At 39.8% G+C, this 21100-nt stretch overlaps 1 protein-coding gene across 1 annotated transcript in view; it reads right to left on the bottom strand.

Annotated features, from left to right (window-relative positions):
* Nucleotides 1-21100, bottom strand: part of grin2ab (glutamate receptor, ionotropic, N-methyl D-aspartate 2A, b) — a gene marked incomplete at both ends in the record, with an annotated part of 90098 nt that overhangs the window by 63650 nt on the left and 5348 nt on the right. The window contains 2 exons of the mRNA XM_079159322.1: nucleotides 5698-5856; nucleotides 5982-6206. Of these exons, the coding sequence (XP_079015448.1) occupies nucleotides 5698-5856; nucleotides 5982-6206 (384 nt within the window). The remainder of the gene's footprint in view (nucleotides 1-5697; nucleotides 5857-5981; nucleotides 6207-21100) is intronic.

Here is a 21100-nt window from a genome sequence, read left to right as displayed (position 1 = left end):
TAAAACTTCATCAAAATCTCTGGTTTTTGTTTCAATAGAGCAGTCCTGTTTTCTGTCAATTAATGAATTCATTATAATAATAGAACCGCTAGAACAGTCAGTTCAGATAATTACATTACTTTACTGTAATGCAGCCTGGAAAAAAGGCAGTTATGCAATATTACGATATCTAGAGACAATATCTAGTCTCACATCCCAACATTGAGTTTATATTGATCAGCCCCAAGCTGGAGTTGCTTAAGAAGTGACAAGGACGTGATCTCTCAATGGATTTAAGTCGGTTGTGTTGAGTGTGGTGTAAAGCTAAGCTATGGAACTGTGCATTAATACCTGTAGTGCAAACACAGCTAGAGGACCTTAGCAGCAGGCACAATGGTACTAAATGCTGTAGTCTGGTTTAGTCACCATAGTAACCATATTAACCCAGCTACTTCCTCCTTCCCTCCGACCTCTCTTTCTCTCGCACACAGACACACAAACCCGTCATCTAATCTTGCGTCACAGGGGTTCAAGGCCAGCAAAGATTTCCCAAAGCCTTCTAACATAGCCGAGAGTTCCTCTCACAAGCCGAGCTACCGTAGAAAAACGACCGCGGATGCAAGAGCGGGAGAAGACACGAGAAGACAAAATGAGGAGACAGGAGAGAGGGATGGGGTGGCAGTGGAGATGGAGGCGTGGGGGAAAGGGAGAAAGATGGAAACAGGACAGAGACACGGGGCCGGAGGAGACGAAATTAGAGGTGAAAGTGGGGAAGGACTTCAAGTAAGTGACGTAGCAGTGTACTGTATATTCTGCAAGCGACAGCAGGTGAGGGGAGCAGGTGTTAAATATTAAAGCGTCTCAGCAGAGAACCTGGGCAAATGGCCCCTACTGATATGGGACAACCCAGACCGGGACACACACACACACACACAGATGCAAATGCACAGACACCAAGGGTAGCATCCCACCAAAGCAGAAAGAACACACATGTTTAATTCACAACCTTCCATTTCAGCATGTTCGTGTTCTTACGCTACGCACTGTGACCCCCCCAACCCCCAGCCTCTATCCCCAGTGCACCAAGAAGTATGAGTCAAAAGACGAGATGAACAAGGTCGGCGGGGAATGAGTGAGCGCATATTGGGGGGGGGGGTGAGGTAAAGCCAACGACATTTCTTATTTCCCAAAGCGGTCCCTCTTTAATGGAAGTACAACATTCCACACTAATCCCGTTCTTCTCCTGGGTTTCCACACGCCCCGCCTCCACAGCAGTTCTGTGTTCCCGAAATGTGTCTCCCGTCTCACAGCACACCATCCGACTTCCCGTAGATTATTCCTGACTGCTGCACACTGACATGCCCTATAGCGGGCGAGGAGGAGGAGGCAGAGACCGGGGAAGATCGAAAGAGAGGGAGGGAGACAGGGGGAGAGGTTGGACCCCGTTGTGACATCGATCCTTTTGTTTTCATTTAGGGGAATAAAACACAAATGGATGATTCTTCGATTTGTTCGGGCTGGTCCCGTTGGGGTGGAATGTGTTTTGGACATTGCCAATACTGGCTGAGGTGGAGGGAGAAGTACAGTGTCGGCAATAACAAACACTGGAATGCAAAAACAATATTAATGGCAAGGTTCATCCCTGGCGAGTAGATCGAGTAGATTTCATTTTAAATCACACACAATAAACAAAGCCCACTTATGCCTGTAGGTTATTATTTATACGCTTGTTGTTTCTTTTATTCATTCATTGGTTTATTGCTAACACAGTTACTATTCACGCGGATGTGTGTTAGTACTTGTAAAGTATTCTGAGGACATTTGCACACCGAGCTGCTCTTGTTTTCCCCCAAGACTGTTCATGTTAAACATCTGGGAAAGCTGTTTAGATGGGGGTCTGGGGTCTACTTCATGATGTCGGCAGTTTGTTGTACAGCAGGCGGCGGATGAGTGGGACTTACTTGCAGCCCAGGACATAAATGATCACATAAAGTGGTGATGGTGAAAGCCTGTAAAAGGAGGAAACCGCTAAAGCATCCTCCGGGCCTGAAGGCTCTTCCCACACAGAGTTTACATTCATTACATATATAGAGAGATGTTACTATTTTTTGTACAATATTCTGAAACCACTGATATTGATGGAGTCAGTAAGGTGGACAAATGATTAGATGATTAAGAATTGGATCTCAACGGAAGGCCTGTTAGTCGGAAACTAAACAACAACAGCCCGTGTTCGACCTCATTTAAAATTAACACATTTATTGTCAACTGAAAAGCAGTTGACAATATTCTAGTTCCTGGGAGAAAAAAAATTGTGAACTGACATCAGAAATCACACTGCGTATAAACTCAGGAAAATCTTAACAAATAAAAACTGTCCTTTTTAAAACCTGAGGAGCGGTTGCAGTGAGTTACTGCTCTCCACAATCTTATTTATTACAGATTTCAGGGATGCCTGCAATGCCAGCTCTTGTTTATGTGATAGCGTGATGGTTCTGCGGACAGCTATTGATAAAAATGACAAGTGGAGAAAGCCTTTACATGAAATGTGACAAATCATGACAGTTAAGTTTGCATCTTGGCAGCTTAATGCTGCTTTAACACCAAGTATTTCACACTTGCACTGCCCACCTCTCCACGTACATCCATTATTTTAGAGCACTTGCCTGCCTGCCTGCCGAAGTTCTTTTTCTGTATTTTCTTGGCACCGTCCTCTTCTTTCTGTTTTTTGCTCTCCATCTAAAACATCATGTGTAGACTGCTACCGCACAGAGCCAGGATAACCAAGGTAACAGGGGACGAGCAGCTCATTTTTCCACTCCTATACTATAGACGTGATTTGCGACATTAACCGAACAGACGTGTGTGTGTGTGTGGAGACAGAGAGCACGAGGCTCAGCCTGCTCAGGCTGCAGAAAGCACAATACTGTTTGTTAGCCCGACAGTAATCAGGCTGAATTGTTACCAGCCCACTGGCATTTCTTTCGATCCTCCAGATTAACGCGACACCACTGACAGCAGGTAAGCAAGAGACGCACAGCCAAGCAGTATGAAAAAGACAGATTTTTTTTTGTTGGGTTATTTTTGTTTTGTTTATTCTATCTATTCATACCATTGCCGTTCACATGTGTACCGTATTCTGAAATCACTGAGAGGAGCTAATAAAGCCTAGAGCAGTACCAGAGCAGGGGCCGTGTGATGAGATCTCAATCTCACAGCGAGTCCTCATCACCTCCATGATGGTCTTGTTTGGCTCTGTCACCAGGGAAGGTAACGGTATACAGCACAGCATCGTGACAGTGAAACGAGTCATTGATTAATCAATCAGTCAATCGGCAGGTAAATAATTGCCACAGATTTGATGATCAAAGAATCCCTCCAGTCATTTCTTTGCTGGGTTCATCTGTTTAATTTCATAATACATTTACTATATTTGTGTTTTGGAGCGTTGGTCGGACAAAAAACAACATTTTGAAGGTTTAGGATCTTGGAAATTGTGTGGCTATGTGCCAATTTCTTTAAAACATTAATAGATTGAGAGAGTTTAAGACCACCTTATCTCAATAAAAGGTGTGTAGAATAAAAAAATTATTATTCCCATGCATTATCTTCCATTAGCAGTTTTCAACCTTTTGTCGCAATTTATAGACAAAACAATTAATTGATTAATCCTGAAATAATCAACAGATAATGAAAACAATCTTTAGTTGCAGGAACTGCAAAACACAAAAGGAATTATTCAAATATGGATCCAGGCGATACAGAGGAGGAACAAGCATCAATATCCTCTCACACCTTTCCCCCACATATCTGAACTATGTCCTTCTCGTGCAGATAAATAAGAACTACAACAACCACACACATCAGAACTTGAGAGGAAACACCAATCTATCGACAGAGCTTTTCCAGTGATTTGCTGACTCACTGAGCCTCCGTACTTGCCTGCCAGTGGGCTGCTGTTGCCCTTATTTCAAACCAGGCAGGAGGAGTTTTTTATTTACAGGACAAGCCTGAGGAACGGTGGCAGGGGGCCGGTTAGTTACACCTAGAGTGACTGCACTCTTGTACTTTCGGCCACTGAGCGGTTCAATTAGAGCAGTAGGGGGTTAAGTTCCTCGTCCAATGGCACATTAATGGCAGCGATTGAAGACGGGAAAAACACAATTTATTTATTTCCCCTATCATTATATTCCCAATGGGAGGTTCAAGCCGGTGACCTTCATGTTGCAACGTCACTCCCCAATCCTTCAATTCAACTCTCACTGCCTCGCTTACCTTCGTCTCTTTTATTGGTCTTTTCTCACACACATACACACACACACACACACACACACACACACACACTGCATCCCCCATCAACTACTACTTCAAAAGGCTGCCGTATTGCTGCAGTTATTGGTTCCTGTGTTTTGGCTGCCGTACCCTGAGAGACTTAAAAGCTAAAGAACCAGTTGTGTTTTTATCAAAGCTTCTTCAGTCTGTCTGTCAGTTAGCGAGGTCTTCAGAGTCAGTACCAGAGAGAGAATTCAACTGAGAAAGAGATGTACATCCCCAACTTTGCACCAAGCATCACACCAAAATAAAACAAAAAATCAATCTTAAAGGAAATCTTCTCTTTTTTCTTTCAAAACTGGAAGTCTATTTTACTGGCATCCCACCGAGCATTAGACGCGAGACAGCTACAGCTCAGGATTTTTTGGAGCTTTGCAGGAAAATGCATTATTACATATTTAAACAATGCTTGATCATCTGTTGAAATAAAAAAAAAGATGTGCCAGAGAATGCTGCATGTTCTATGCAAAGACTTCTACTGACCTTATGAATACTGTACTTTTGAATAAGATAAGATAATAATAGATAATATCTTTTTATTGTCATATACATATACACGAAATTTGACCTCTGCATTTAACCCATCCCTAGTTTATAGGGAGCAGTGGGCTGCTGAGAAGCGCCCGGGGAGCACTATGTAACCTTTAGTTAAGGCTAATTTACATAAAACAGCTTAGAGTGATACCAGCCATCAATCCAGTGGGTTGGCTGTGTTTCTACTCTATACTTAAACAAAAAAGAACCCAACGGAGCAGCAGTGATAGCACAAACAAGCTTCCAAAACCTCCTAGTGTGTCATTTTCTAATCTACAACATGCTGACTACAACATCCTCGGACAGTTTCTATATGACAAAGTGAACCACATCCGTTCTTGGCTCAAACAACCTCGAAATATCCACTAGACATTCATTTCAAAGAGCTAAAAGTAACTCATGGGAAGAAAAATGTAACATTCATCAAAAGCTGTGTTTCTCCATTACATCATCATTACATTCACATTCCCACCAGCTGAGGACACAGTACACACAATATATCTAAAATGGGCACTTCATAATATATATACAATATATATATAGTGTGATTTATGGAGCATGTCATGTTTCATGCTGTAGCCTTGTGGATTATGTTGAACTGTGAGCTGCATTTCAGGTCATGTGACTTTGTAAATACCAAGTTTGTCGATGAAATAAGTGTCAGAGCTAATTGCTAACGTGCCAGGTAAATCTTAACAAAGTGTAGGTTGAAAAGCTTTATCAACATTTAGGTGGCTGAGAGAAGGGATTACAACCCCCTAATCTCCAAACCACAAACACCGTGTATCCCCCCAAAAAAAACATCATGAGTGTGTTTTGTGTTTGTGCTTTTACGTGTCTCATGTCACTCACCTTGTCAGCCATAATCATAGAGGAGCCTCCGTGGACTCCCAGGACTGGAAGTTGCGTCTGAACGGAGAGGAAGTCAAGGATCTGGGAAATGGCCTCCTGATCAGTGCCATCGGCAAACACAAGGCCATGGAGACGAGTGCGTGACATAAGCTCACACACCTTGGGACACAGGGAAACAAACTCGGGTGTCAAAAGAGACTGTGTGTTTTATAGACCGTGTGTGTGTGTGTGTGTGTGTGTGTGTGTGTGTGTGCTATTGGTGAGTGTGCGCAGCCTTTCCTCACCTGTGTAATCACAGACTTTGGGTCTGTCTGGTTTATCCTCAGTATTACCACGGATACGTCAAGGGCATCATCAGGGCGCCGAGGTGGGCGGAGATCCTGATCGGAAATGTAACGCGTCTCGCCCATGATCACGCCCACACTGAGACCTGCAGGCTTCTGGGACGCCGCAGGCACCATCATCTGGGAGAGTAGGAGCAACATCCAGCCCACTACACCCATCATACCCTGTAAACCATAAACAAACACCTCAAATTAATGAATTCATGTCACAAAGCTCATATACTAATGCTGTAACGATATGTCTTTGCTATGACAGTTTTCTGCCTGCTATCAGCAGCTTGTCACAGGTACAGGTGATACATACTGTATGTTGGGTGGCTGTGGCTCAGGAGGGTTGGCGGTTAAGTCAAAGTGTCCTTGAGCAAGACACCGAACCCCCAAATTGCTGCCATCATTTAGCTTTTGTATCAGGCGTTTATATGTTTAGCAAACTGTCAAGGTAAAAGAATACTGTCCTTATTTCATGAGCTGCTTAAATCTTATCAAAAAGAATTAATCTTGGATAACCGGCATTGAAGGTGTTTATATGGTGACAGTATTTTCTCAGGACTTTCTAATCCCACTGTGTGTGTTTACACTGAGGCGATGATGACAAATCAGTGCATGCATATTGATAGGAAGAGAGCTTTGTTAAGCTATAAGGAAAGTAAGAAGACAAAACTTCATTTTTTGCATAACCTGAAACACCTTATCCTGTTCATTTATCTAAAATCACCTTATTTTCTAATATTTCATATTTTTGTGTGTATATCATGCTCGTATTTTCCGTCCTACAAGACAAGCAAGAACTCCCACTTCTTGCTATCTTTGTCTGCTTGAAAAGAAGTTGAGTCACACCTTGTGAAACGAGTTAAAAATCGACTTTGCCGTGCTGTGGACAGAATATATTTCATATCATCAGGATGTAAGAGTCTTGTGTATTCTGAACATGCCATCAGAATCGCAGTAAGTGCTGTAAAATGACCCAGCCGGGTTTCTCAAAAGTGCCTGATATTTATCTTTAATAAAAACAGCGTGACTCAAATATGTGGTCTGAATGTAATTATTAGTGCGAGTCTCAAGTGCAAAATCAAAGATTACATTCTAGGCACAAACTAGGGCTGCGAGTTTACTGTCCTCTTTCTGTCCTCTACTATTCAAAAAAATCACTGAATTCAGTTTTAAAGTGTGCAACCATTAGGTTAAACCTAACTTTATTTTTCGCTAAAGCGCTAATCTGGCTTCATGAGACGCCCTAAATCTCTCTTCCACTGTCTGCCTTTATTTGAACATAATCTATGCCTGTGGGCAATGTTCAAAGTAAAGTGCCAGCTATTAATGGATAAAATAACCCTGAAACAAATGTAATCTGATTCACCCCAGTCATGGGGGTATGAGGGAAAACATTCCAAATCGCTGACGGCACTCAAATGTCTGCATCAATCAATAACATTTACCGAGATGAAAAATAACATTTCTTCCAGCTCTATATCCTAACCAAATTCCAGTCCAATACAGAGGACTTCGAGCTCCTGTTCCCACTTCGGCTTGCTCTGTGTTACCTTTTCCCGTGCTGTGAGCAGATCTAAGAGAAGCAGATGAGTAGAGGAAATGCAGTGTGAAATGCCCTGGGCTGAATGAGAGCTAATGAAACCATGATGCGAATGCTACGTTGCATCTCAGCCAATTTCTTACACCACCACAGTCCAGCAGAGCTGAAAAACACCCCAGGAGGAAACGTCACGTCCACAAAAGTAACCCACTGTCTCCGTATCTCTTCATCCTGCCTTTTCCTCGTTTTCTAACTTTGCACACATATATGCTCATCATTTTATGTATTCATTTTCTCTAAATATGTAAAAAAAAAAATGCACTCTCTTTCTCTAATTCTGCCAATCTGTCTTTCCGGCTGGGTTAGTGTGTATATCTGATCCATGTCATCTCACACCCGGTCTAATCAGGCCAGTTAGTCAAGTCAGTACTTTCCCAGCTTGCTCTCTCTGCCCTGGTGCCCACAGACTAGCCTGCAGCTCCTGCAGCACTTAGCATACGCCGCTAAATCACACACCGCTACACTCCTGTCCCAGGAAATTAGTGTCAGCTCCAACCAATGGGACAAGATTACACTAACTTTCCCTGGAGTTAGCATCAGAGCTAACATTACGACGAGCCAAAATCTTCCAACGTACAGGAGATGTAAAACTTTGGGTCCCCTCTGTCTTGGAGGATTTGCATTTGTGCTTAAAATCATATCCGCTGACTCCTGTGATAAGCTTCCAAAAGAGATGTCATGAGGGGTAACTGTTTCCCTCTGTGTTAGCATTTATGCTAATTCTTCCACAAAGCAGAGAAATGCAAGATCTTAATAATGTAACATTCAGTGGCATAATTCTCTAGTATCCTGCCAACACTAAAGGCTGTTCACTCTTTTAATGGTAGAGGAGTATCCTATGGCTGATTTACTGCAATAAAACGTAGCAGGCTTCTGTTTGCGCTCATCTAAACATGTTTTCTAAATTGTGCGAATTTGCCTCTAAGCAGCAAATTAGTCTTGTCTAAAAATGTTTTTATTTCCTTGTCTCAAAGTTAAATCTAGATTTGTGAAAACGATGTTTCTGTCAAAGCTGGAAACAACACACCCTGTGCTCAAAAGGGAGCTGGCATTAAGAGGCCCTCAAGCTGCTTCAGTGACAATGAATCAGAGTACGTCTTTGTGCACAGTGCAACATAACCCTGAGTGATTTTCCTTGGATATAAGCACATTTTTTGGTTCAGCAATGTTAGCCCTAACTCCTATTAAATAAAGCTCATGTGGGCGTAATTGCTTAAATCTATCAGTCCACAATTTCATCCCTTCATTCATTGCCAATGAAGCAGCTCTACATAGTGTCTCTAGATGACAAAACAAATTAGGCTCGTGGTTATGTGGGCTTTGTTTCCCCAAAATATCTTAAAGAGATACTCCACCCGAAATCTGTCTTTTAAATAGCAAACACTTACTCTGTGGGCTTGAAATGGGGCTGTACAAGTTTGTAGTTTTCTCATGAACAACACAATAAATAACTCATTGTCACTGTGGACTAAAACGCACCAAAACATCCACTGAAACCTCTACTTCTACTCCTACTTTCCACTGTCCACTCTCATATTAAACACGTTCCTGTCGCTGATTTTTTTTTCTCCAAGATGGTGGATATATTCACATATCTATTTGCGTGGAGTATCGCTCCAAGGCTGCAATTGTTACATCCATCATACAAAGTCTTTTAAGTTCACGAGGAGTTCCCAGAAAGTGCCTTCATTTGTGACGTCCATGTGTGGCCAATCTGATACTGCTGTTTCATATACATTTTATCTCATTATTTTATTTAATGATCTGTTATTTCCCCCACTAATGATCTCTGTATTGAAATTGACAAGTGGTCCATGCAATGTGCAAGCTGAACATTGAATTACACAATTAGATCTTTTGATGCTGGTGGAGCCTTTATATACAAAAACAGCAAAACAGAAAGGTTGGCCAGCATTAAATGAGCTGCTGGAGAGGGATCAGCTGAAGTGACAATGTGATTTTAGACCAACTGTTTAGTCGGTAAAAACATCAGGTCTTTGTATGTTCATCTTTTGATGCCCTTCATCATCTGATCACATTGTGGCGCCTCAACAAGGATGATGGTGTTGTGTTGTTGAAACCTGAGAACGTTTTGCTCAGAGAGCACATAGAAGTTGACTTTAATCTAGTTCATTTATATTTGCTTTACTGCAAGTTTCTTGAGCAAGAAAAAGAGTCAAACTTTAACATTAACCTACAAACGTATGCTAATTGAATTATGACATAACAGTTGGTTGTAAGCGCACTACAGTCTCAATGCTGTATAATATAATATGTCATATGATAATTTCTTTTGTGTGCTGTGGCACAGCTGCCAATCTAAAACGGTGACTTGCCATCCCATTTTCTACCACAATTTCTGCTCATAGCGGTCTAACAGCATTTTTCCCAACATCAAATGTTGTTGTTTTTTCAATTCTGTTTGTTAATCTCCATAAAACCCAGTTCCAAACTTAGTGTCTGGGCCAGATTTATGTACATATTTGCGCTCTCAATCTACATGAAATTAGCGTCTGATTTAATAAAGCAGTAGCTAATCATCAGTAACTGGGACTGTCTTTTAGGTGCATTCTGCATATAAACGAGATCTCCAAAGATGCCGTTCAGTGGTGAAATGGGGATACGATGGGGTAATAAACCATGAAATAAATCAAGCCAAGAAAAATGTAGTGATGCTGAATTCCCATTAAATGAAATGGTAAGTTTCCAAACCATTTACTTCCCCGATTAAACTCAAGATGAGAAAATAAGTTGTCAGCTATTAGTATAAAATGATCTTAAGTTTTAAAAACCAATGCAGTAGAAGTCATTAAAGGTGCAATGTGTAATATGGCCAGAATCTTTGGTCAAAAAATAAAAATCAACAGAATGTGAAGACGTTTCAGTTCTAACATTATTTCAAAGATGTCTATGTATTGTCTTACTGACTTATCTACTGAAAATGTGTTTATTGGATAAAATAAAGCTCCGGCTTTTGGCAAAGTAGCATTTTGGTTGCGGGAAGGACAAAACGAAAATATAGTTATTGTTTTTTACGTTACTGCCACTTTGGATATCAAAGCGTACATGGATGGTATCGCCCCCAGTAGAGGCTGTCTTCTTGCTTCAGTATGGTTTTGCTAAAACTGAGCAAAGCAAGCTACAACATAAAATACAGGCCATCACCACACATGAAGATTATAAAACAGCAGCATTATTTTGTCCGGCTCTCAGAGTTTCAGCAGTTGGATTACATTTTGCATTTTCTTGCCCAAAGGTTGGCTTATTTTTAATTTATCTATTTAGGTTGTATGGACCCAGTAGTTGAGGTGAAATCCATTATAACATATAAAATGTCTTTAAAAAATACATGCCAGTGTAACTACATGTGAAGTGTGCAATCACCCCAATGCATTAGCAAAGAGGATGTGCGAGTTCAGGTTCAGGGTAAATAAACCACAACCCTCCACCCTCTTTGGTGTAACATAGTGTTTCTTTATAACTGAAATACTTTTCTTTCTAAGAAGCTCCCACTCTCATTTCTGAATAATTCACTGTAGCTCTCCTACACATGTTTCTGCTGTCATGGTGATTTCTGCAGAATGCAGGATTAGTAATTTTCATCTTTCCCACCACACCTTTAATATACAATTTCAAATCTGCTACTGTATTGCAAAGGCAATTGCAATGACTTTTTCTTGTAAAAGCAACCCTAGAATAGTGGGTGAGCCTTAATAAATGTACAAGAATGTGCAGTCAGCCATTTTTATCAAATCTCTCCATGCTATGTGTGCAATCCTCCTTTAAATGCTAAATGCATTTGCATGAATAAGAGAGGCACACTTCACTGATTGCACGCAAGCTATGTCTCAGATGACAGGCAAACTGCGCTTCCAGGCCGATGCACCTGTTTGATAAATAACATGCACATGTCGGTATTGTAGTTGCTGACTTTGCCAATGTTGTCAAGTTACATTGTTCAAGCAGTCTTGTCCTAAGTAGCTAGTAGCCAGAGTGTAATGCGTGTCTGACTCTCATGCAAATGCATGATCTGCCAGGGATATACTATGTGTGAAATATAAAAAATGGTAAATTATTTTATGTTTTAAATGATTATTTGAATTGTTCATTAAAACAAATCGGACATTGTTTTGTTTTTCAGATACATTCAATGATTATCAATAAGAGAGCCAGCGTTTAGGGTCTAGAGAGCATTAAGAAAAGGGAATAAAGGGAAGTTGAGGAATAAATGTTCGCTTTCCCAACTCTTAATGTCTCTTTTTAGAGGAGAGCAATTCATTATCATGTTTGTTGAGAAAGATACATAATGTGCAAAAGTTAAAAGAAGAGTGGGCCACCCACCTTTATTGTTTCTTAGTTTTATTTGGCTGCAATAGTACTGCGAGAAGCTAGCCAAGCTTGTCACATTACCAGGCAGTCTGTGCTAAGTTATGTCTCAGTTGGGTAAAAAAAATTAAAACACATTGCAGATGGTGGTGTGACGTCTTCAGGCACATATTGGAAATGTTTTAAAAAGGTGTGGAATCCTTTGGAGAAAAAAAAAAATACATTTTGCTTGTTTTCTGTGTAATTTCTTTTCTTTTTAAAAAAAGTTGGCAGTAGTTTTCCCAAACCTGTTTGATTGGCAGCAAATGTCTTGAATCATTTCATCAAAGTTTACTTACATCTTGTTTATTTACAGAAATCATAGATGACACTACACTCGGCTGCACTGAGTCAGTAATGTCTTGGGCGTTCAATAGTGGTGGCTGTCTGTGGTAAGCATGTCAGGTGTGGTCTGGAGAAGGTAAACAGGTAAAACACCACATCTCCATTCATCAAGGTAAGGATATGTACATTCAACTACAGACGAGGGGACATTTAGGACTTTTTGATACATTTCTAAAAGGTTCAAAGATAACTTTTCTTCACTAAAAAAAAATAGAATTATGGGATTTTGATAACCACATTCCCTAGTGTTTCTAGCACCTCCCTGTCTGTGTCTCCTTGTCTTTGTGTGGGCGTGGTTTCCTAGCTGTCCTTTCTCCCAGCTCTGCTCATCATGCACACCTGCCTGCAATCAGCTCGTCACCTCTCCTGGCTCCTGCCCTGCACACACACCTGCCAGCAATCTACTCATCAACTCTGCAGAATATCAAATCCGGCTCTCCTCCCAGTTCTTGCCAAATCATTGTCTCAGTAGTTCCTGTTGTTTTCTGTGAGTACAATTCCCTGTGTTATTTTTTTGGGGCCTGTGATTAACTGTTGTTTCCCTGTGTCCCAAGATAATTTGCCTCCCTGCCTACTTGCCTGCCACTTCAGCCTGTCAATGCCACTTAACCAGTCCACTTCTCTTCTCTGTGGTCTCACAATAAATCTTCTTCAACTTCACTTACCTCTTGTCAGTGTCCTGCGTTTGGGTTCACCACACTGACCACAACAACTAGATTGATGAGAGATTCAAGAAGGTATGATTCGTGCCCAATGATTGCGGTTTCCACCAGTTGGAGACACAAGTGACCAATGAGAGCTTTATAGGCAGGATTAAGAATGACGATGCCATCTTCCTACATAGCGGGTTACCTATAGCTACGCTCGTGAAAAATGACGACAGAAAACTAGTGACAGTGTGGCTGTGATTGATGAAGCTCTACAAGTTGTTACAAGTCAATTTAAAGAAATAGCTCATAAATCAGCATATGGTTGTCGACTGCAAATGATGCTGCCGGGACCGCCCGTGTTGGGCAAGTTGCCTGAAAATGCACATTAAAACGTAAGTTCCTTATGTTACTTAGCAAACAAAAGTACAGTATAGTGTTGCATTATTTTTTTACTTTTGTGCCTTTTTTAAACAACTCCAAATCCTCCACGTCTCATCTTTTGTATTAACACTTGTAGAACAAGTCATTGCGGCAACAGACAGCCCTGTTTCGGATGGATTTATTGATCCAGTGTTTCGACTATGCTTTTAATCCCTTACCAAAAACACATAAAACACAACCTTCAAGTAGCACAAACCATCTGGTTGGAGGCTTAAAGCTGCACTCATTATGGCAGGTGTTCGTTATTGCAGCTTCACAGGCTTCCAGTGAAGGACCTAGCACGTCATATGTAATTAAACATAGGATTTTAGATGGAAGTGCTCCCAGCTACTTTTACAATTATTTTAGGAAAGAATGCAAAGACTTTGGATTACATGTTTTTGAATCTTGTACTATGGCATACAACTGTTTGTGTCAATGGTATAATATTTAGTCATTTTTTTGTCCCTTTTCTTAATGGCAGACATTAAATGTTAGTTGCCATCTTGAGGGGAGACACCCGCGGTGAATCGGGTAAACATGTTCATAGATCCCACCATGACACTTCCCCTCTTGATTACTTGCATGAATTAATTGTTTGTTTAACAGTATGTTTGAATATACAAATTGTGCATCATCTTGTTGAACATGTGCTAAATTGCATAAACAAATCTGAACATTGGATAAAGCCAGGTTCAAAATGATTGTTCCATTTTCTTAACAGGGAATTTTAGATGTCTCTTACTGTTACTACATAAGTCAAAAAATACTGTTAACAGCCATGCAAAAGAAAATGAATGTTACCATGTTTTTTGGAATAACACGTTCTCTAAATTAGGCTTTCAATGATATATGAACAAACCCCAGTAAAAACACTACAGGTGAGTAAAAATAAATAAATAACCAATAGATGGCAGTATGAAATTTCTCCAGTTGATTATTTACACTTAGACAGTTCATTTTTGAATTACAAGTTTTCTGAAATTGTATGTTTAAATACAAATGAGGCATTTTCTAATGCTAACTTTGGGTGAATTGAGGGGAAATCTACAGACACAAATGGACAAAGTGTAGTAAAGCAACTAAATTTGTATTATGGATGTTTTCTTTCAACTAGTATGAAAGAAGAGTCGTGAAAGCAGCCTGTAGTGTCTCCCCCTTAATGAAGGTTGCTGAACTGTGCAAGCACCATTGAATGGAAATATGTCCAGGACTTCATCGTTTCATGAATGTATGACAAAGGTTGTCAATAAACCAATAAACCACACCAAACCATTTGATATTGAATCAAATGACTCCCTGCACTTTAGCAAACATATTTTGGAATGTCAGACGGAATAAGGTACACTTGTTATGTTTAATTTGAAGGTGCAACAACAGTACACTTAGATATGGAAATTTAGGCAAACAGAGAAACAAACACAACATGGTCCATAATTATTCACAAACTTAACACTTGTGCCCTTTTACCTCTACTACAACAAAACAAAATAAGAAATTGTTTTCATTTCAAAGCAGTTTCAGTGAACATTTTTAATACAGATGCTCTTTCACATCATATACTTAAATATGCTTTTTCTGACCTGGGAGCAGCAAGGGTTTATATTTGCGAGAGATTGCTTTTCATTTACCAACGCGCAGTGTGCATCATTATCCACCCACCCAGAGAGCGAATTGTAAAACACAAAGGTTTGTTGTCTTTATTCGACAGCGGAAGATGATGGAAAGGTCTTGTTTGAAATATATCATTTTTATTTGTGAAACATTGATGCAAGTTCAAAGTGCCCCCAGCTTGTCCTCAATAAAAAAAAAAAGCCTTCCTGCAACACATAGTCTTTTAACAGCCCAACAGCCTTTTTCCACATCGAAATTTCAGGACTGGGGGAAAAATGTGTGTACGTATGTTTGGAGGACACATTTTTTAGTTTTTTTTAGCATGCTTGTGGTACGTGTGGAACCAGGGGAAGAAATGTCCACCAGAGTTCTGTCATTCATATTTCATTGGTAATAAATATGAATAAACAAGGACAATGCCAAACAGAAAGGACAAACTCCCCCATTCATCAGGGGACTGCACTGTGTGTTTTTGTAACACTGTTTGTCTGAATATCTTTCGCTGTGTGTCTGTGCTGACTTTGAGGGTATTATTTATGTTTCTAATGCAGCAGGATGTGAAGCAAGAGAAAGACACAACCCCTGCGGGAGAAACTAAAAGGCAAAAGGTGAGGTTGGGCCAAGGAATGGGAAGAAAGGGCACGAAAATAAAGTTATTATGAAGCCGTGCCAAGGTGAGGACGTGTATAGTCATCCTGGCAGAACAGATCTGACCTTGGAAAGATGGAGAGCGGCCATATTGTGAGGTAGTTTGATAAGCTCAGTTAGATTTTACACTATAATTGCACTTAACTCTATTTAGGATGTGAAGGAGGTGTGAATGTTTGAATGTATAATAATGATTTAACCTAACAAAGGTCCCAGTTAAAGAGCTTGCATTGTTCGGTACATGGATATAAATCAACCAGATAGCAAGTCAGAGACTTATTTGCACAAGTCAGGAGGATTTGTATTAATACGAGTGACAAACTTGTATTAATGTAAAACTGTATGTTTTAAGTGTAGCTGACCCCAAAACAGTGCAAACACCAGGGATACAAGAACACAGCACAGTGAGATGAGCTCAGACTGGGCCATCCTTATAAATATACGATGTGATTTTTCTCGCTCTCAATTATTCAAAAGACCTGAAACATTAAAATGACACATGACGGTTGTAGACAATCATTGGTACGCCTTGTTAGACGACCGCATGTAATGATGGAATAAATTCTCTTTTAATCTTTTAATTTTTAACCAAAAACATCATAATGCATGACAAGTGCACCGCTCTCCCCAACAATCTATTATTGATGAAAGTGAGGACATTTATTAATCCATCAAATTTCTTCTAAAGACTACATATTGCTGTAATAAATTGAGGAAATAAAAGTACCGATATGACATTTTTTGAGCAGAGACACATGTAGAATGACAAACAGCAACTGTGTGAAGTAATAATGGACATTTGAGCTGGTTCTGTTCTTATCTGATATGTGGAAGGTGTGGGACCAACTTGGCTTGTATTCATGATTGTATTCCAAAATGTATTCTTCTTAAGAAGGAACATTGCCCACGTACGTAGCATGTTCTTTTCCCTTTCATGTTTCTCTGCTCAAGCCACTCAGATATGCACATCATCTCGTCAATGTGCTGCCAGTTTCACATGTCGGTCTTGTGTTTGAAAAAGCTCCAGAATCTCTTTTCTGTAAAAGTCACGACAGCAATCTTACTAAATTGGACCTATTAACAAAGCCTAGAGCGGCAGAAGGTTAAATACGCGTCATGCTCCTAGTTTCTCTCTCTTAGTTATCATCTCCTATGCACAAAAAAAAATCTACTGAATAAACTACTAAATATTGTGAATGACACGATTTTAAACTGGAGGAGATTATTTTAATGTCAGATCAGTCTATAAAAAATATGTTTGCCCCTTCTTTGCTAATAAATAAAATGATGTGCTGTGTGTATATCATTTTATATCATGGTATTGATACAGTTTATTGTAATACAGTAACAAAAACCTGCTTACGGATAGAATCATCTTGTGAATTAAATTAAACTACTTAAACTAAAAATCCAATATAGCAATATCCTGCTCATTGCTGCCCACAATACGGCAACATCTCAGTAGACAGTGGACAAATGTATTTTATCTAGAGCAATGATTCTCAAAGTGGGGTCTGGGGACCACTTGGGGGCCGTGGCAGTCCGTCAGGGGGTCCGCTAAATGGTTTGCTATTAATCATAAAATTGTACTGCATCATTAAAAAGTGCACATCTACAGATGGGGACCATTTGTGCCAATTACTCCTCCACACATTTTTTTTTTTTGGCCAATAGAAACTCTGATATGACTGTGACACACAGCAATGAGTTTGTTATTGTTTAAGTTCAAACACAGCTTTAGATTGGTACAGTCACATTTTTGAATTTATTGTGATTATGCCGGTCTTGCTACTGTTCATTTACTAAAGTTTTTAAGATCAATTTCTTGAAAAGCATAAATGACCCTCTGTTTGAAAATATATAAGTGGTGTTCACATGATTCAAACTGATGTGTTTCTGTTTATCACTATGAAACACAAAGGATTCCAATGGCATGAGAGTATAATTAGTATATGCTTAATCGGTGTTACTATTAAAAGGGGGCCCTTGTAAAATGTAAAAAATAAGGCCCACAGTCAGAATAACTATCAGACCTTTCTCCCTCACAGCAGAATTCTGTATCTAACACATTGTGAAACTGATGTGAAAACATATTAGGGTATTTACGACTGAGAGGTGGGGGCGAGCGTCCCCTCCGCTCACAATGCTCATTAATTAAGATTTAATTAGCAAAACATATTTTAAAATCCATCGCTGATGAAGCCTGTGAGAGACCTGAGAACACTCAATCATTATTTCTAAGTGACACAAACATTGTGGCTTTTCCCACATTGGTCCTGCCATGTTTAAATAAAAGGGACATTTCGTGTAAAGGAAACCTTCAATGCGAAACCACCCAAAAAAATTACTTTAACGAAGCCAGCTACAGATTCATAGTCGCTCAAGGTAAAGGCATACGTTTGATGGCAACTTTTCAAAAGCCTCTACCATGTTATCTATCTTTGATCATACATCTCTGGGCACCAGTGTCTGGTTAACGTGTTTTTTTGATGCGCTGCTTATTGCTGTTAAAAGCTGCACTTGGCAGGAGGAGACAGAGGCTTCACATGTACCCACATCACCAGATGCCCCGTCTGGCCGAGACAGCACCTGTCGCCCGCGTGGAATGGAGCATTATACCTGGAGTAATGTATTTTTGGATGATTTGCGAATGCTTTGGGAATAGTTTTGGCCCCTGCATCTTGCTGTCTGGCAGAGCTCTGAACAAGATCATGTTGAAAAGAAGAATGTGAAGTGACTAGACGCTGACACACAAAATCATAGTGAACGAGGTCCTATTGATGTCGAGATCTGGTCTAAATTACCACATGTTAAAGATTTCTAGCCAGATAACCATATAATTTGATTTTATGATACATTTATAGCATGCTATATCTCAGCTGCTTTGCTGTTAATTTGTTTTTAATAAAGCACAGACTTGATTGCATAGGGTAATTTTGTTGTTTTCCCATTTGTCATACTTCACAATAATGGATTACCATGCTGTACTTCATAGGTATTTATTGGTATGCAGATATTGTGTTTTAAACAAACTAAATATATTGCAGGTTTCTGTTTTTTTTGTTAACATATATATCAAATCAGTTTGTTTCTCCAAGGTAAGCAGCACATCCTTGAAAGATTGGTGTAGAGGGGTATGAGTATATAAATCTACTCAAGCACCTCTGTGCTACTTAATCAAGGCCTGTGCTCAGGCAGCAATCTCTGGTTCTGAAAAGTGAAGTCAATGCTGAAGTGCCTTAATTAAACTTGCATTATTTCTAACGGCCACCAGGGGGCGACTCTGATCGTATAGAAGTCTATGAGAAAATGACTCTACTTCTCACTTGATTTATTACCTCAGTAAACATGAGTTTATGGTCTCAATCTCTAGTTTAAAGTCTTCTTCAACACAGCATAATGTTCATCTTGTAAATAATGGTCCCATTTAGAGTTAAATAGATAATAAAGCAGGGAATGCTTTAATATATAAATTAATATCTTACAGATTATTTTTTTATAGCACTTTTCAAATCACACAGATCACTGTGCTTCATAAACGGATAAATAACACACACACACACACACACACACACACACACACACAAAAAAAATCAACAGCAGAATCAATAAGAGCAGAGTCAGTGCTCTAAGAAGTCTCCTAGGTGCTGTGTTTGTACAAATCGGAGACGGGAGATGGACCTTTGACTGAGGCAAAAACCCTGAATTACACCAGTCTAAGTGAGAAGACATAAAAGCATGGGTGTCTCAAATAACTCTTCCCAAAAATGGGGAACCTATATTTTATAATTTTCTCATGGACATGCCCACGTTTATCTGCCTGGAGGTTCCGCCCTTGGATATTTATCTATGTAGGTGGGAACCATATTTGCATTTACCCTATCAAAACACATTTGCATTAACCGGTAGCATCGCTCTCCTATCAGTGGCATAACAGTGATTGCGAGTGACAGCCTGACAACAGGCTGACACTGACTTAAAAGAGCCACAGATGTATTGCAGCACACCTTAGCTTGCTAACCACAGTGTCTACTAGCATGAACGCATGTATTGTCTTAACACTTGGCTGAACAGGCCAGCAGAGAACGGGTACACATTAACATAGTTTGGTAGGCTGGGTGTGTAGCTGGCTTATTAGCCATTTACCAAAGTGTTTAAAGGGATTACAAAGGGATCAGCATGTACACCTGCTGGTGCTGACTTTGTATCTGGATATCTTGCACAGAACGCATAGTCGGAGTGCTATTGGATTGGCCCGAGCACATCTGGAGGAATGTGTGTTGACAAGTCTGCCCGCTCCACATACTTAGTTTGCATTAATTTCTCCATTTGCATGATCAGAGAATTGAACATGACACATAACAAGATGCACACACTGGCCGTAAAATAATTTTCCAGTATACATTCATTAGGAAACAAGCAGCAGTTAAATGCATTACAAACATCCTATAATGACTATTTGTCATTATAGGAGACTATCAGAGCCATACCATAGAATCACTTGATCCCATTCATGTGCGCGAGGAGCCAACAGGAAGTCAGCCGGCTCAGCCAGAGGAAGTGTGTAATGGCGCATGCAGCAGCCAGAACAAAGTTTGTCTTTCTTTAAAAAAATGAAAAAGTCAAAATCACTTTTGTTTGACTGCAGCAAATAGAGGGTTTTATGGTGTCAAATTAAAATCAATGTTTCATAATATTTGAAAACACACGCTCCATTTCAACTAAACTACTACTACTTTACTGACCCGTCTATTAGCCAATGTTGAGCATGTGACGACAAACAAAACAATTGTTTTTTGGCCTGTAACTCTTGAAGCAGTTTGCGAACGTTTTAATCACTGTTTATTACCACTTTGTGTTTCAATTCTTTGTGTATTTGAGGAACTTCTATTTTCACAAGAAACATAATATGAGGAAAATAATAAAGCCATTTAACTTGTTCTGAGGCAGAATGATGAAATTCCTTATGGACTTAACATCATTGGCACAGTTAGCGCTGAGCACACATTGCCAGACTTTCTTTTTTGAACTGTAGCTGCTGGCTTATCAAGAGAATTACAATAACTATTCTTTCTACAGCCTCTTGTAGAAACAGAACGATGGTGCTACATAGTATATTATTGTGCAGCTCCATAGTACCATTGTTTGAAGAAAGTCCTACCCTACATGTGTTATCTCATTCATTGTAAAAAATGTATTAATCATCTTAGTAACGCCTTGAGCTCACTGTGCCTTAACATATGTAAAACATAAAATGGAGAGGAAACCATCTTTCCTTAAATCAGCGAGACCCCTCACGATGATCCCTGTCAGAGACAGATAAAGCGGTAAAATAGTACTGATACATTTATGCGACTGATCTGTTCCTCGTAACCGTGGAAAACTGAATCAAATTGGATTTAAAATGCTAAAGAACGTCTTAACTA

The sequence above is a fragment of the Pholis gunnellus genome (assembly GCF_910591455.1).
Source record: "Pholis gunnellus genome assembly, chromosome: 5".
Lineage (NCBI taxonomy): Eukaryota > Metazoa > Chordata > Actinopteri > Perciformes > Pholidae > Pholis > Pholis gunnellus.
This window is presented reverse-complemented; position numbering and strand designations above follow the sequence as displayed.